Source organism: Hyperolius riggenbachi, chromosome 1, assembly GCF_040937935.1.
Source record: "Hyperolius riggenbachi isolate aHypRig1 chromosome 1, aHypRig1.pri, whole genome shotgun sequence".
In the NCBI taxonomy this organism is placed as follows: domain Eukaryota; kingdom Metazoa; phylum Chordata; class Amphibia; order Anura; family Hyperoliidae; genus Hyperolius; species Hyperolius riggenbachi.
This window is the reverse complement of record NC_090646.1, coordinates 586,043,377-586,057,963: the sequence shown is the minus strand read 5'-3', so window position 1 is coordinate 586,057,963 and position 14,587 is coordinate 586,043,377. Positions and strand designations below refer to the sequence as shown.

The window sequence follows — 14,587 nt, the reverse complement described above, 5'->3', positions numbered from 1 at the left end:
GCACTATCTGATGCAGCACTAATTGGTGAATGGGAATATATATGTTTCCTGAGCGAATGAGATTGATTTTTACCATTAAAAATACTTTAATTTTCTCATTCATAGTGAAAAATACACTCTGTAGCATTATTTCAGAATCCAATATCTTCACCATAAATTGTGACCGGAACAATCTAAGTTTTGTTATAAGCGGTAAGAATAGCCAAACAAAATTTGTGTTTTTTTATCTACAGTAGCACTTTTTATTTTTAAACTGGAATTGGTAAAACTGAGAAAAAAATGTGTTTTTTTCTATTTTTTTCCTTGTTTTCCCATTAAAATGCATAGAAAACAAATTTGTTCGAGGGGAAAAAAATGGCATACAACGAAAGCCTAGTTTGTCTTGAAAAAAAAGAATATAGATTTCATTTCTGTGTCATAAGTAGGGATAAAGTTATTTCTGATTAAAGAAGGACATAGCTAAACTGTCAAAACTGCTCTGGTCCATAAGTGGGAAACAAGGTCTGGATGCGAAGTGGCTAAGAGGAGCCTGAGGTGAGAGGAATACAGAGGCTGCCATCTTCATGCTCTAATCATGCCAGTTTCCTGACTTCTGTGCTGATTGCTCTGCCTCTGACACTTTCAGTCACTGGCTCAGAATAAACATGCAGATCAGATGCTCTGACCCAGCCCCGACACTGGCCGCTTGCTTGTTGCAGGTGTGTGACTCAAAAACATCTAAAGTCAAAAAGCTTAGCATGACAGCCAGGCAACTAGCATTGTTTATTAGAGATAGCAGCCTCACTTCAGGTTCCCTTTAAAGGAAATCTTAATCTTATTTTTTTTTTTTAATTGACTTAACTTACTTGGAGCTTCTTGCAGCCCCCTGGAGTCCTCCTGTGCCCACGACGCCAGCCCAAGTCCCCCCGGTAATGTGGCCGGCCATGCGCCTCCTCATCACAATCCCCTGGCTGGGAGCATTCTGCGCATGTGCAGTAGGTGAAATCGCTACTGCGTATGCACATAGGGCTCCTGACCATGGGAGTCCGATCAGGGTGCGCGTGGCTCAGGGCTTCCAGGTCTGGAGAATCCCGCATAGCATTTATTAATCTGACTTACAGCTGTCCACGCCGTCTAACAAAGACATGGGACTTACTGCTGAAGATAGAAAGATTCCAACTTGCGGTAGTCTGTGCCAAAGCCATGATCAGCCATGAACTTGGCAATTTCCGGGTTGGATTTCCTGAAAAGACAGACATAGCTTGCTGAGAAGTGCACACGTAAGATTAACACACAGAACATGACCATTCTGAAAAGGAACTCTAAGCACTGCGGAAAAGCTTGCTGAATATGGCTGTTATGTATTACATTTCAGGTTAAAACTTCAAGTAGAGCAGAGAAGTACCAAATAAATGACATTAATTCCTAATTGCATGCAGCTTGGCACTAGAACTACCAAATGCACATATAATTTGCATTCAGTCTGAATGCAAGAATTACCGTATTTTTCGGACTATAAGACGCTCCGGACTATAAGACGCACCCAGGTTTAGAGCATACAAATCATGGAAAAAAAAAAATTATACTAAACCTGGTGTGTCCATGGTCCAGGAACATTTTGTATATGTTCTCCCCCAATTATTGTTCCCCTTGTTCCTTCCTTGTATCTCTGGTGTCCTCATTTCCTCCTGTATCCCCCTATGTCCCCCGTGTGATTCTCTGCCCCTCTGTCCATGTGTACTTTTTCCTCCAGTGGCTTTACTGATAAAATCACTGCAAACTATCACCACTCACTAACTAGCTTCTTTAGCAGCTCTTCAGCTGAGTCCTGTCTATAGCAGGGAAATCAGCCTCTCAGCTGGCTGGCCACTAGGATGATTGCATCCTAATCTGGAGAGGGAAGACAGAGAGTGCTAGCAGGAGGGTGCCTGGCTGAAGCAATGCTGCTTTTCATTACAAACGTCCAAATGTTGCTTCGAGCATTGTGATCAAAACTTGGGCAGCAGCATTGCAACTCATGCAGAGAAAGATTCACATGGACCTTATGCCCTCTGGTGTCCCGCCCCCTGTCCTTTGCCCCCTCTGGTATCGCTGTCCCCTATCCCCAGTGACCCCCCTGCCCCTTTAACATAGATACGGAGACCGCTGCAGAATACCAGCAAGTGTTGCATATACATACACCGAGGGACACGGCCACACAGCTTTACATTTCCCACCTCCAATCCGGTGTCCTTTGCCCCTGACGGTCAACGCTACAGGTTACCGGCAAGTGTTATCATAGCACGGGAATGAGCCAGACAGCTTCAAGACGCAATGCCCAATCAGGCGGGGAGCGCTGCACGTACGTGGCTTACGTTTTCTCTTGACTCATCTCCAGCATGATCTAAGTGAATTGAGGCTATTGTTTACCAGACATTTTGAGTACAGTTGCCAACAGAACTCACCAGCAAGAGAAGTCCACCTCATCCCCTCCCAAATGCACATATTTGTCAGGGAACACAAAGCTAATCTCCTTAAATAAGTCGCTCATAAATTTGTAAGTGCCGTTAGTAATAGGATTCACGGGTCCAAACGTTCCACTAGGGGAGCCATCCGCCTTGTAACAGGGAGTCAAGAGATCCTTCTCGCCTGAAATTAGAAATAGCGGACACTACTCAAATAGATTGCATACAGCTGATGTTAAGTGTGCCAAATTTCATTCAAATCCGTTCAGCCATCGTTGCGTGATTGAGTAACAAACATCCAAACTTTCACATGTACACTAGAATAATAGTGAGATTTATATATAGCGCTTACATCTCACCACCATTATAGCAAGATGTGTCCCCGGGATCAATGTTCCCCATTGTAGCCAGATGTGCCCCCAGGATTAGCGCCTCCTCCCCATTATAGCCAAATGTGCCCCCAAGTGTTAAGTTATGGCCCCCAGGACCATCAGATGTGCCCCCCATTATTAATTCCCCACCCTGTTACCCTGATGGGCCCCAAAATACATTTCAACCCCCTCCCTTTCGAAACACTACCCCCACCCTCCGTTATGGGTAATCAAGCCGGCACCCGGTTGTTTGGCATCACAGGGCTGAGTGCAGTGCGGTGAATGGAAGCTGGGGCTGAAAGATGATCGCAGGAACCAGGTAAGGTGAGATATTATCTTTGCAAGGACTTTTTTTTTAATCGATCTGGCGCGGAGGGGGAGAGATGAAGGATCACCGCTGTTTGCTACAGCGGTGATCGTTCATCTGCGGGGTGGTCACTAATTGGCTACAATGGAACATGCTCCCTTCCACCAATTATTAATGCAGCTGACAATGCCGGGGGGTGCGCTTTGAAGCTTGGAGGGTGCCACAGATGACGTAGATATACTGTAGCAGTGGACAAAGTGGTTAATATTTGATTTGCACAACAATAATGCAAGTATGGGTATTCTCATTAATGATTGAAGAGATCTTAAAAATAAATGTAGTATGCTACAGCCATAACACTACTCACCTTTGCCCCATGAGGTTGCATGGCCCGGAGTATCAAACTCTGGTATAACTCGAATTCCTCTTAATCTAGCATATTCAATCACTAGACGCACATCAGTGAAGGTGTAAATATGTGTGTAAGGCTGATAAGCTCCCTGGAAGAAAAATAAAAAACAACAGGCATATAAGCAAACACTTAACTGCAAGTTGTAAAACAAAAACACATGATGAGCTTTGACAAGTACGATTCACATCTAAACTAAACAAGTGACATAACCCCAACATAAAGCCGCATCTACACGAGTAGATGCGGCTCGATTGATAAGATCCGAAAGGACAGATCTCCGCACCGCCGATTCCCTGCTCGCTCCCTGCGAGGGGACAATGGCAGGGAATCGAGCGGAAGATAAGCGGCGCCGGCGGGCACGAGCGGGGAATCGAATGCGGCGCACGCGCAGCGAGCGGGGACGCGGCGGGCACGCGGAAGAGGCGATCCGACGGCTAATCGAGCCGCCGGATCGCAGCCTCATCTACCCGTGTAGATGAGGCTTAAAGAGAACCTGTACTGAGTAAAATAATTTAAAATAAACACATGAGGTAACTTCAAATGAACATTACATAGTTACCGTGCCATCAGTTCCTCTCAGAAGCTCACCATTTTCTTCTGACAGTGATCCCTTCCAGTTCTGACAACATTTTGTCAGAACTGAAATATCAGTTGCTCTCAGTTATATATCAGTTGCTGTCAGTTACAGCTGAGAGGAGAACTGATGTGTCCATGTTTCCCTATGGCTCAAGTGGGCGATGTTACAGTTTAACTGTGTGCTGACCAGAAAGCTGCTATGGGTAATGGCCATTTTCAAAATGGAGGACGGAGAATTCCATTGATCACAGTCGACAAACAGGACGCAGGAGAGGAAAGAGAGATTGAGGAGTAAACTACACAGTAGGTAAGTATGACTTGTGTATGCTTATTTTGACTTTTAAGTTTCAGTTCAGGTTTTCTTTAAGGTAGGAAAAACTACAGCCCTTTCCTTGCAGCAGGTGGGTGAGAATACTTATTGCTTTATTGATTTGAAAACTAATGAATATGTACTACATGAAACAAATTACAGGTGGTCCCCAACTTACAAACAGGTTCCGTTCTAGGAGATTGTAAGCTGAATTTGTTTTTAAGTTGAGTCCTGTGTTAAAGAGAACCCAAGGTGGGTTTTAAGAATGCTATTAGGGCACAGAGGCTGGTTGTGCATACTATCACCAGCCTCTGTTACTATGCCATGCCCCCCCCCCCCCCCCCCAGGCCCTCCCTGCCCTATGCTGTCCCCCCCCCCCAAAAAAAAAAAAAAACATGCAGCATGTCGCTAGCAGGCTGTTTACATGCAGGATGTCACTCTCCGCCGCCCCCCCCCCCACCTCCTCTATAGCGCTGCTCCCCACCTGCGTCCCTTCCCCCCCCAATCAGCTTACAGAGGCGGGGAGGGAAGGGACGCAGGTGGGGAGCGGCGGAGAATGACATTCTGGATGTAAACAGCCTGCTAGCGACACACTGCATGTCGCTAGCACAGCAGGTTTTTTTTAGCACGGGGGAGGGGGGAGGTCATAGTGTGGGGGGGGGGGCACAGTACAGACACAGAGGCTGGTGATAGTATGCACAACCAGCCTCTGTGTCCTAATAGCATTCTTAAAACCCACCTCGGGTTCTCTGACTACAGAAGGACCAAGGTGATTGAAATCTACACCCTGTTTTGATGGCTACCTGGCTGCCAGGGCGTAGATTTCAATCAGCCCACGCTGTGCACATCCGCTGTTTTCTTTGCTCCCGCCAATCTCACTGCTGTCTCCCGTCACAGTTCACTTGCTCTGCCTGTCTCTATTATGGCAGAGCCCTGTGAGCCGGTCAGAAGTCGATTTCATTGGCTCCTGCACGTGTCTATCAATGTAAGCAACTCCCATAGGCTTACATTGATAGACGCGGTAAGGAGCCAATGAAAGCGGCTCCTGACCCGCTCACATGATTTTGCCGTCATAGAGACGGCAGAGTGGGCGTCCTGAGAATCCCGGCGTGTGGGGTGGTTGCGGCGGGTATATGCGGTGATTTGTCGGTATTCCACCATTATTGTACCAGCGGTCTCTGGTCCTTAAGGGGGCAGAGACCCCTGATACTTAAGTGGTTAAACACAGTGATGTGCTTTGAAAGTGTTTGGACTAGTTTTGTCAGTGGGGGGGGGGAATTGGCTTTGGAGGATACATGGGCTTCCCCGATCCTCCGCGAGAAAAAAAAAGCTGTGCACGAGCGGCTCAGTGCTGCTGCGCAGGAAGTACTTTGCATCTGTGCAGTGGGGCTGCACTCGTGCATAGAGAGAAGCACGCCGCAAGCAATCTTCAACTTTAATGTCAAAGATTTTTTTAGAGGGTCCCAACCAGCAAACTGGTACCCTTAAAGGGAATCTGAAGTGGAAAATAAACTTGTGATATAATGATGTGTTTGTGTAGTACAGCTAAGAAATAAAGCATTAGAAGCAAAACTAAGAGTCTCATAGTGTTTCCAGTACATGAATAGTTAAGAAACTTCTGTTATCTACGCAAAAAGCTTCTGTGAGCTCTGCGACTTTATAAAGTCATGGGCAACACTGTTTTGAAGCACTTATCTCAACTGTCTCATTGTTTCTTCTTTGTTTTTGGTTTTTCTGCAGAGAAAAGTTCAAAGGGTCATTAGCCTGCTCTATGAAATCATTTAAATGCTGTGTGTATTGTGGAAACTGCAAGTATTAGGGAATGATGCAATGTTAAAAAGCAAAAAAAAAACAAAAAAAAAAAAAAAAACAGTGCTATATACCAGAAAAAAAATAGGACACTATTTTATTTGCTACCAATGTTCTTTTAATTATCCATACTACACAACCAATTCATTGTATGAGGTTTTTTTTCGCTTCAGTGTCACTTCAAAGGTTCATTTGCTTACTGAAATGACAAAGTTAGGCAAGGGTATAGCTTAGGCTCCTTTCACACTAAGAGCTTGATTCACTAAACCGTGCTAACTCAAATATCACACCTTATCAAAAGATATCACACCTTATTAGAGTAGCATAGCGAGCGCTACAAGCTTATGCCTGCTAATTTGCAATGGCACTCATCCTGCCCGGAGCCCCTGCGGGTTCGCAGTGCTCGCTATGCTACTCTGATAAGGCGTGTTAACTTTGATAAGGTGTGATCTTTTCATGAAGGTGTGATATTTGAGTTATCACAGTTTAGTGAATCAAGCCCTATGTCCGTTGCAGAATCATTTTGCATGTCAGCTCACTGCTCATTCAATGTTTGGGGCTGTTCACACTTTGGCATTGTAATGGCAGTGTAACGGATCAGGCTTTGAATGAAAGTGTATGGTATAAACACGCACAGTGTCCATTGCAGTGTACACACACAGTGTGTTATACAATGCCCCCAGTGTGAACCCAGCCTAAAGGTTGTCATACATAGCACAATCTTTTAAAGGACCACTATCACAACTTTAACAGTAAAATTTAAAGTATATGTAAACATCAATAAGTACATTTCTCCCAGAATAAAATAAGTACTCCTCCTGTGTACTTCCACTTATAGCCAGAGTGACCTCACATTACTTAAAGGTAACCTAAACAGAGAGGGATATAGAGGTTTACTTTTAAACAATACAAGTTGCTTGACAGTCCTGCTGCTCTTTGGCTGCAGTAGTGGCTGAATCACACGCCTGAAACAAGCATGCAGCTAATCCAGTCTGACTTCAGTCAGAGCACCTGATCTGCATGCTTGTTGAGGGGCTGTGGCTGAAAGTATTAGAGACACAGGATCAGCAGGAGAGTCAGGCAACTGGTATTATTTTAAAAGGAAAAATCCATATCCTTCTCAGTTTAGGTTCCCTTTAAAGTTGTAAGCACTTTGTTACAAGAGATATAGATATCTGGAAACGTACAAATCTTCTCATCTACCATTATGCATGTGGACCAGAACTCTTGCACAGGACAGAAGGAAAACAGAAATGCACCCTGTATATATTTAGAGAGTTTAGCCTGTTTAATTCCCCCTCATTTGTGTCTAATCACAAGTTGTAATTTGATCTGTTCCGTGTCACATGACTGCCATGGCAGATAAGCTCATTGGAAAGCACAGGTTGTTGTTAACAGGTCTGCTTCCATGAATCAGGAAGTAGAAACAGTTTATTTTAGGAATTGTATCAGCTATAATAAATGTTTTTTTGTTTAAAAGGTTATTATGCTGTTGTGTATCTTTTAGAGCAGAGAGGAAGTTCTGAGTTCAGGTCCACTTTAAGCTCATGATAATCTTTCAAAAAAGTACTCCACCCAAAAAAAAAAAAAAAAAAAAAAATGACATTCAAATCAAAGCTTAAACCATTTGGCTTAATGGAACCTGAGACGAAGACTGCGTAAAAAAATGAAAAAAGATGTTATAAATACCTGGGGCTTCCTCCAGCCCCATAAGCCTGGATCGCTCCCAGGCAGCTGTCCTCCGCTACCTCTATCGCCGCTACCAGGCCCCGTCACTTCCGGCGGACGCGGCCAGTCTTCCACATGCACAGGGGCTCCCTCCGGCTCTTTACGCAGGCGCCTGCGCAGTACTGCGCTTGTGTCGACTGGTCGAAATGACGGGACCTGGTACCGGTGGACAGAAGCAGTGGAAAAAGGCGGCGTGGGAGCGATCCCGGGTATGGGGCTGGAGGAAGCCCCAGGTATGTATAAATCTCTTACGTTCTTGTCTCTGGTTCTCTTTAAGGGTCCCTAGAACGTATATACATATTTCTGTTCTATTTTATGCAATTCAGGTTCAATGGCCCCTCCACAGAAAGATACAGATTCCAGTATTTTACAATTCCTTTGAATCTTAAAGTTGACCTGAACTGAATGTCTTCTTTGCTCTAAAGTGATTCGATTACGATTCTATTTAATCAGACATGTCCGATCAGGATTCGATTGGATTCAATTCGATTTGTGATTGTTTTGCAATGGCAAATCGAATCGAATATGCAACAGCATAATAACCTTTAAAGAAAAACATTTTTGTTACAGCTGATACAAATCCTGCAATAAATCTGCAGTGTGTCTACTTCCTGCTTTCATGGAAGCAGACATATTGTTACTATCAAGTGCTTTTAAATGAGCTTATCTGCCGTGGCAGTCATGTGACACAGGGGAGAGATCAAATTACAACTGGTGATTAGACACAAATGAGGGGGAATTACACAGGCTCAACTCTCTAAATACATACAGAGTACATTTCACCATGTTTTCCTTCTGTCCTGTCCAAGAATTCAGGTCCACTTTAAACCTTCGGGGGGGCCACCATGAAACTCCAGGAAGTGTTTTCCCAGGGGCCTCTCCAAATCATCATGCATACGGCTAATGTGTTCCCCTTTTCGTTTGCTAAGCCTACACCTTGTTTTCCTTCTGTAGTAAAGTCCACATGGGCACGTTATACAATAGACCATCCTTTCGGAATTACAACTGATGTCATCTCGTATACAGTATACATTTTCTGATGATTGTAATTCATAGATGTGCTACTTCACTCTGCATAGCAACTGCTGAGAATTTCCACACGGAAACATTGCAAAAATGTCTTGGTATTCGTCCAAGCCACGTATCCCTCGCCGGGGATGTAAATTCAGATCTAACAAGTGGGCCCTTCAAAATGTTTTGCCTTTTGGGCAGTCATAAAGGGTCGATCCACTTTTCTTTAATTCTGTGGTCTAGCATGAAAACATGCCAATGTTTTTGTAAACTACTTTTGTAAAGTTTTCCAGTGTGGGCCGTAGGTTGTGACAAAACGGATTCTATCCCCCTGTGGAGCACTCTTTTTTTCCTCTGGGCGCTTTGCAATAATGTAGACCAATCTCTCTTACTCGCTCTAACGTGAGCTTGTTCTATCAGATCTTGAGGGTAGCCTCTCCCTAGAAAGCTGCTTGCTAACGTTTTCGACTCCTTCTCAAAATGCTAATCCAAGATCGAACATGTTGTATCCAGTGCAGGAGATTTGGGCGCAGCCGATGCCACAAAAGACTAATAGAATTACGGCGATAGCAGCACACAGTGAGTAACTGGCACTATCAGAAGACAGAGCTGACGTTACTTTTAAACACTGTAATTCGGCCTCCAGCAATAGCTGGAACCTGAATTACATAATTCCCTACCATCCACGTGGACCTGGAAGGCGAATAGTAATTAATGTCGCCGGGACTTGTGCAGGAGCAGGGTAAGCCATATATCAGTTGTATCCTGCGCCTCCCAGTGGCGATTTCATATGTACTCATTCATATGTACTCATCTCTATATTTATGTATCCAGCAAAGTGTTTTGGTCTAGTGTGACCAGTTGCTGTGTACCAAGTGCAAAGTATGTAAATGCATATGCCTTGCAATAAAGTGCCTATTGCTGTAAAGGAAACCAGAGACTGTTACACACAAGATTTATACATACCTGGTGCTTCCTCCAGCCCCATTTGCACGGACCACTCCCACACCACCGTCCTCAGTCTTCTCCAGCTCCAGGTCCCCGTAACTTCAGCCAGTCGCAGCCAGTCTGCGCGAGAGAAGTGCGCCCTCTACGTACCTCTCCGGCAGCTGCTGGAGAGATGCGTAAAGAGCGCCCTTCTCTTGCATCAGAAGAAGTTATGGGACCCGGTACCGGAGAAGACAGAGGACGGAGGCGTGGGAGCGATCCGTGCAGATGGGGCTGGAGTAAGCCCCAGGTATGTTTAAATCTTTTAAGTGTAATCGGCTCTGGTACACTTTAAAGTTAAATCGATACTTACCCGCTGCTTCCTCCAGCAGCATTAACACGTGCAAAACTCACCGTCCTCATGCAGTCTGCCGTGATCAGCCCCTGTAACCGACTCAGTCGCGTCCAGTCTGGGTGTTCTGCGCATGCGTAGACGACCGCGACTGAGCCAGTTACTGGAACTGATTGCGGACGAACGGAGGCACTCGGGAGGGCAGCGGGGAACTCAGCGCTGCTTATGGGGCTGGAGAAAGCCGGGTAAGTATGGATTCTCTCTTTATTACCATCTCTGGTACATTTTAAGGGCTCTTTCACATCTGAAATGGCGTTGGTGACTCATACGCTTTGATGTACGAGTTTTCATGTGTTTTTATATGTGTTGTGGTGTGTTGTATTTTACTGCAACGAGTATGCGTTTTTCATGTGTTTTCAATCCATCACAGCACATAGGAAAATGCAGGCGATTTTAATATTTTGATTTTCAATTTTAACGGCATAGGTTGAAACGTTTTAAAAATGCATGCTCTTCCCTTGAGCTTGCGCTTTACATTGACTTTAATTGTAACGCAAGCTTTTAGCCGATTAAAAGCTCCGCGGAGCGTTGAACCACAACGCACAAAAATACAGCGTTAGATGTGAAAAGGTATGAAAGTCTGTGGACTTTCACTTTACCTTGGAAAGCGAACTCTATTGCTACTGCATCAAAACGCCCAGAATCAGCTCAGATGTGAAAGAGCCCTTACAGTGGACTGAAGAGAGTAAAAAAAAAAAAAAAAAAAAAAAAAAAAAAAAAAAAAAAAAAAAAATAGATGGCGTTTATGCAACTGCTTCTTATACTTGGCATAGGTTTCTTTCAAAATGACCTTGTGTGCTATTCCATGTTATGGTGCACAGAGCTGTCCTGCAATTGTTTCACAACACTAACAAATAAATAATAAAAACAAGTAGCTGCATGAAATGTGAAGTGTTTGGACACCTGACATCACAGACACAGGAGTACTGACCCTGTTCTCTGTAGTTATGATCTAGATAAATATGTTTCTCAATTATTACAGCAGGCACTCTTATGAAGGTTGGCATTTGCCAAGGAGACTAATCTACTAAAGTAGATTGACTAATCTTGTCAGATCTGACAATGTCAGAAACGCCTGATCTTCTGCATGCTTGTTCAGGGACTATGGCTACAAGTACTAGAGGCAGAGGATGAGCAGAATAGCCAGGCAACTGGTATTCTTTAAAAGGAAATAAATATGGCAGCCTCCATATCCCTCTCACTTTAGTTGACCTTTACGTAACTGCTGTATTTAAATTCACATCAGGATTGCCTTATAGATATTAAATATTGAACCATCCTACAGCCATACCCTTTTGGATTATATAGCTCCAGTCAAAAATTGGAGTCATCCTATAAAAAGGGGCATGTCTTGCATGCAGAAGAGTTAATAGGCTGGTCTCACAAGGACCCTGCACTATAGTCACCCACCTTGTCACTCAGTTCAGGGAAAACTTCACTCTGGTAAGGGAAAGACGGGTCATCCACAATATGCCAATGGAAGACATTCAGCTTGTTAAAGGACATTGCATCCTGAAAGAGGAGGGAAAAAATTTATTTGCAGAAAAATGTTATATGTATGGATAGTTTCCCTCCTCCCATGCATAAGCTTAAAGGACATCTGAGGTGACACGTGACATGATGAGATAGGCATGTGTATGTACAGTTCCAAGCACACACATGACTATGCTATGTTCCTTTTTTCCCCACTTTCTCTGCCTGAAAGATTTAAACATCAAGTTATGCAAGTGACAGTCACTGTCTGGGTCTAACTATAGCGCAACTCTCACAGATAAGGAATTACAGCCATAAACCACTTCCCTGGCAGTAAATGGCTTAAGAGAAAAGGAAAGAGACAGAAAGGGTCAACAGTTCACAAATGTTAACTCTGGCATACTTCAATGAATGTGTCATTGAGCAGAGACAATGAGGCAGTAAAACCTTAAAAAGCGGATTCAAATATAAGAAAAAAAAAAAAACTGTGGTGGGATATCTAGAAAAAAACCAAAAACAAGACAAAAAAAAACAAAAAAAAAAAAAGGGAAGAAAGTCATTTTTATGAGTAAGAGGATAAATACAATTGTTTATCTCATCAGTTCAATTTCACCTTGGATGTCCTTTAGTAACAGTTTATTGCTATAACAATGCAGTTTTATGCTGCTCAGCATCACCATTTCCTGATCTAAGCAGAACGCAACAGAGTGAAACAGGGACTCAGCTCACAAAAGGGAACAGCCCTAGTACTCACCAAAGTTTTAAGGATGGCCTTCACAGGCAGATAATGTCTGGATGTGTCCAGCAGGACTCCTCTGTGCGGGAATCTCGGAAAGTCAGTAATTACCGTTTTATTTATAAGGTGCTGGGGAAAAAAAAATAAAAAATTTATTTTTATAGTAAAACAAACAAAAACAGAAAAAGCAAACACCAATTTGCTAATTCACAAATCGGCACATGGCAAATTTAGATATAATGCTCTTCGGTGCATTGTCATTACATATTAATTATGAGCACTCTTGACTGCCAGCTTATTGGACAAAATAGGAATGGAAGCAGTGCACCTTGCCTGCTCATTGGACAAAGTTGGTCAAATGAGTTTTCTAAAAACTTTGCTTGCAAATGGCCCACAGCCTAGAAACGGGACAATAAAATAGGCAGGAAGTGAATCTGATTGGACACATTGAGTTGCATACAATTGGCATTCAATTTCCACAAAAACAGGAATTTTTAGTATCTCATTGACAACCTCTAATAATGCTAGCAAGTGTCTCACTGACCTGCTGATAAATCCCATGTGCCAACTGTCATGGTGGGATTTACCCTCCCTCCACATCTTTAAAACGAGTGTGAAGTGCACCCCCCCCCCCCCCCCCGAGTTACTGATCTAAGGCGATAGGTTCTTCCTTCTCCTCTCCCGATTCCCTTGTTCCAGCGCTGGCTTTCCCATTAGCATCTCCGACAGATGGGTCGAAGCCTGCTCTGTAATGCTGCGGGAGGCTTCAGAAGTCTTTAGGAGCCCGAGTGCTCCTGAAGACAGGCAGTTTCGCACTGCCCATGCGCAAGCAGGCTCTCTTGCCAAAGCGCAGTACGGAGTTGCCATCTTCGGGAGCACTCGGGCTCCTAAAGACGTCTGAAGCCTCCTGTGGCAGGGGGTTTGAACGAGGGGAGCCAGCAATGGAACGCGTGGGAGGAACGGTAAGGCTCATTAGGACCCAGAGCCTTCCCTCTCCTCAGCTGAGTATCTGCTTTGTTTTTTCAAAGAGAAACCGTAACCAAGAATTGAACTGCATCCCAATCAGTAGCTGATACCCCTTTTCCCATGAGAAATCTATTCCTTTTCACAAACAGACCATCAGGGGGCGCTGTATGGCTGATATTGTGGTGAAACCCCTCCCACAGTGTGATGTCAGAATCATGGTCCTGACAGTTTCCTGTCTGTGAACCCCATTGCATTGTGGGAAAGAACAGCTGTTTATATCTTCCACTGACATCACCTGCCAGCAGTAAAAATGTCACCATGTGATAAATGTCAGAATGTAAATCAGGGAGAAGAAAGCTGGTACAATGGTCAAACACTGACTAAATCATTTATACATAATTATTGTAAACATTAAGCCCTTTTGTTCATTACATTATTTTCACTGGCGTCCAGATTCTATTTAAAGCACACGAAGTCAGAGGAATATGGAGCCTGACACCTTTGCCCTGCACTAGAGGTTTTTGTTTAGAGCCTGTAGCACGCCTTTAATGTATAATTACAATGTGGACAAAGGCCAGATCAAATCAGTAGCATTGATTAGAATGATGGAAATGTTTATGTTTCGGCAAGCTTAGTCAAACAATTAAACAATCTTGCCTGGGGCCAAGTGAAAGACATGGATACACCCAGACCACTGTGGAAGAAGCATTGAGCAAACAGCAAGCAGTGCCACAAGGCAGGGTTTCTGCAAGGAAGAGCTTTGTGTGTACCTGGTGACTGCTCAGCCTCTGCTCTCCTGAGCATGTAATAGCAGCAGACTGTACATTAAGGCCATACATAGTTACTACATGGCACATCAAACACAACCATTTCATTGAGTTTATCCAATAACTGCAAAACTGCTGTGAAAGTGGGAAGCTTGGGGAGGGGGGAGAGGTTTGGGGTGAATAAACATCATGAATAATAGTAGTACTTACTGCTCCAATGCTATCTTCATAAATCAGTTGGCTGAATGTCTCAAGACCTTGATATGGGGGAAAAACAAAAAACAAACATTTTATTTGGTCAGTGCAGCTGTTAAAGGAGAAAGAAAGCAGTTGCAGTCTGCCAACACAAGATAAAAAAA

At 43.9% G+C, this 14,587-nt stretch overlaps 1 protein-coding gene across 2 annotated transcripts in view; it reads right to left on the bottom strand.

Annotated features, from left to right (window-relative positions):
* The window catches only part of HEXB (hexosaminidase subunit beta), a 67,391-nt gene that overhangs the window by 31,810 nt on the left and 20,994 nt on the right, over window positions 1-14,587 (bottom strand). For both annotated transcript variants that reach the window (XM_068248495.1, XM_068248491.1), the window contains exons 4-9: window positions 14,439-14,485; window positions 12,514-12,624; window positions 11,697-11,798; window positions 3,469-3,601; window positions 2,424-2,607; window positions 1,136-1,222 (exon numbers count right to left, since the gene is read on the bottom strand). In XM_068248495.1, coding sequence (XP_068104596.1) covers window positions 1,136-1,222; window positions 2,424-2,607; window positions 3,469-3,601; window positions 11,697-11,798; window positions 12,514-12,624; window positions 14,439-14,485 — 664 coding nt within the window. The remainder of the gene's footprint in view (window positions 1-1,135; window positions 1,223-2,423; window positions 2,608-3,468; window positions 3,602-11,696; window positions 11,799-12,513; window positions 12,625-14,438; window positions 14,486-14,587) is intronic.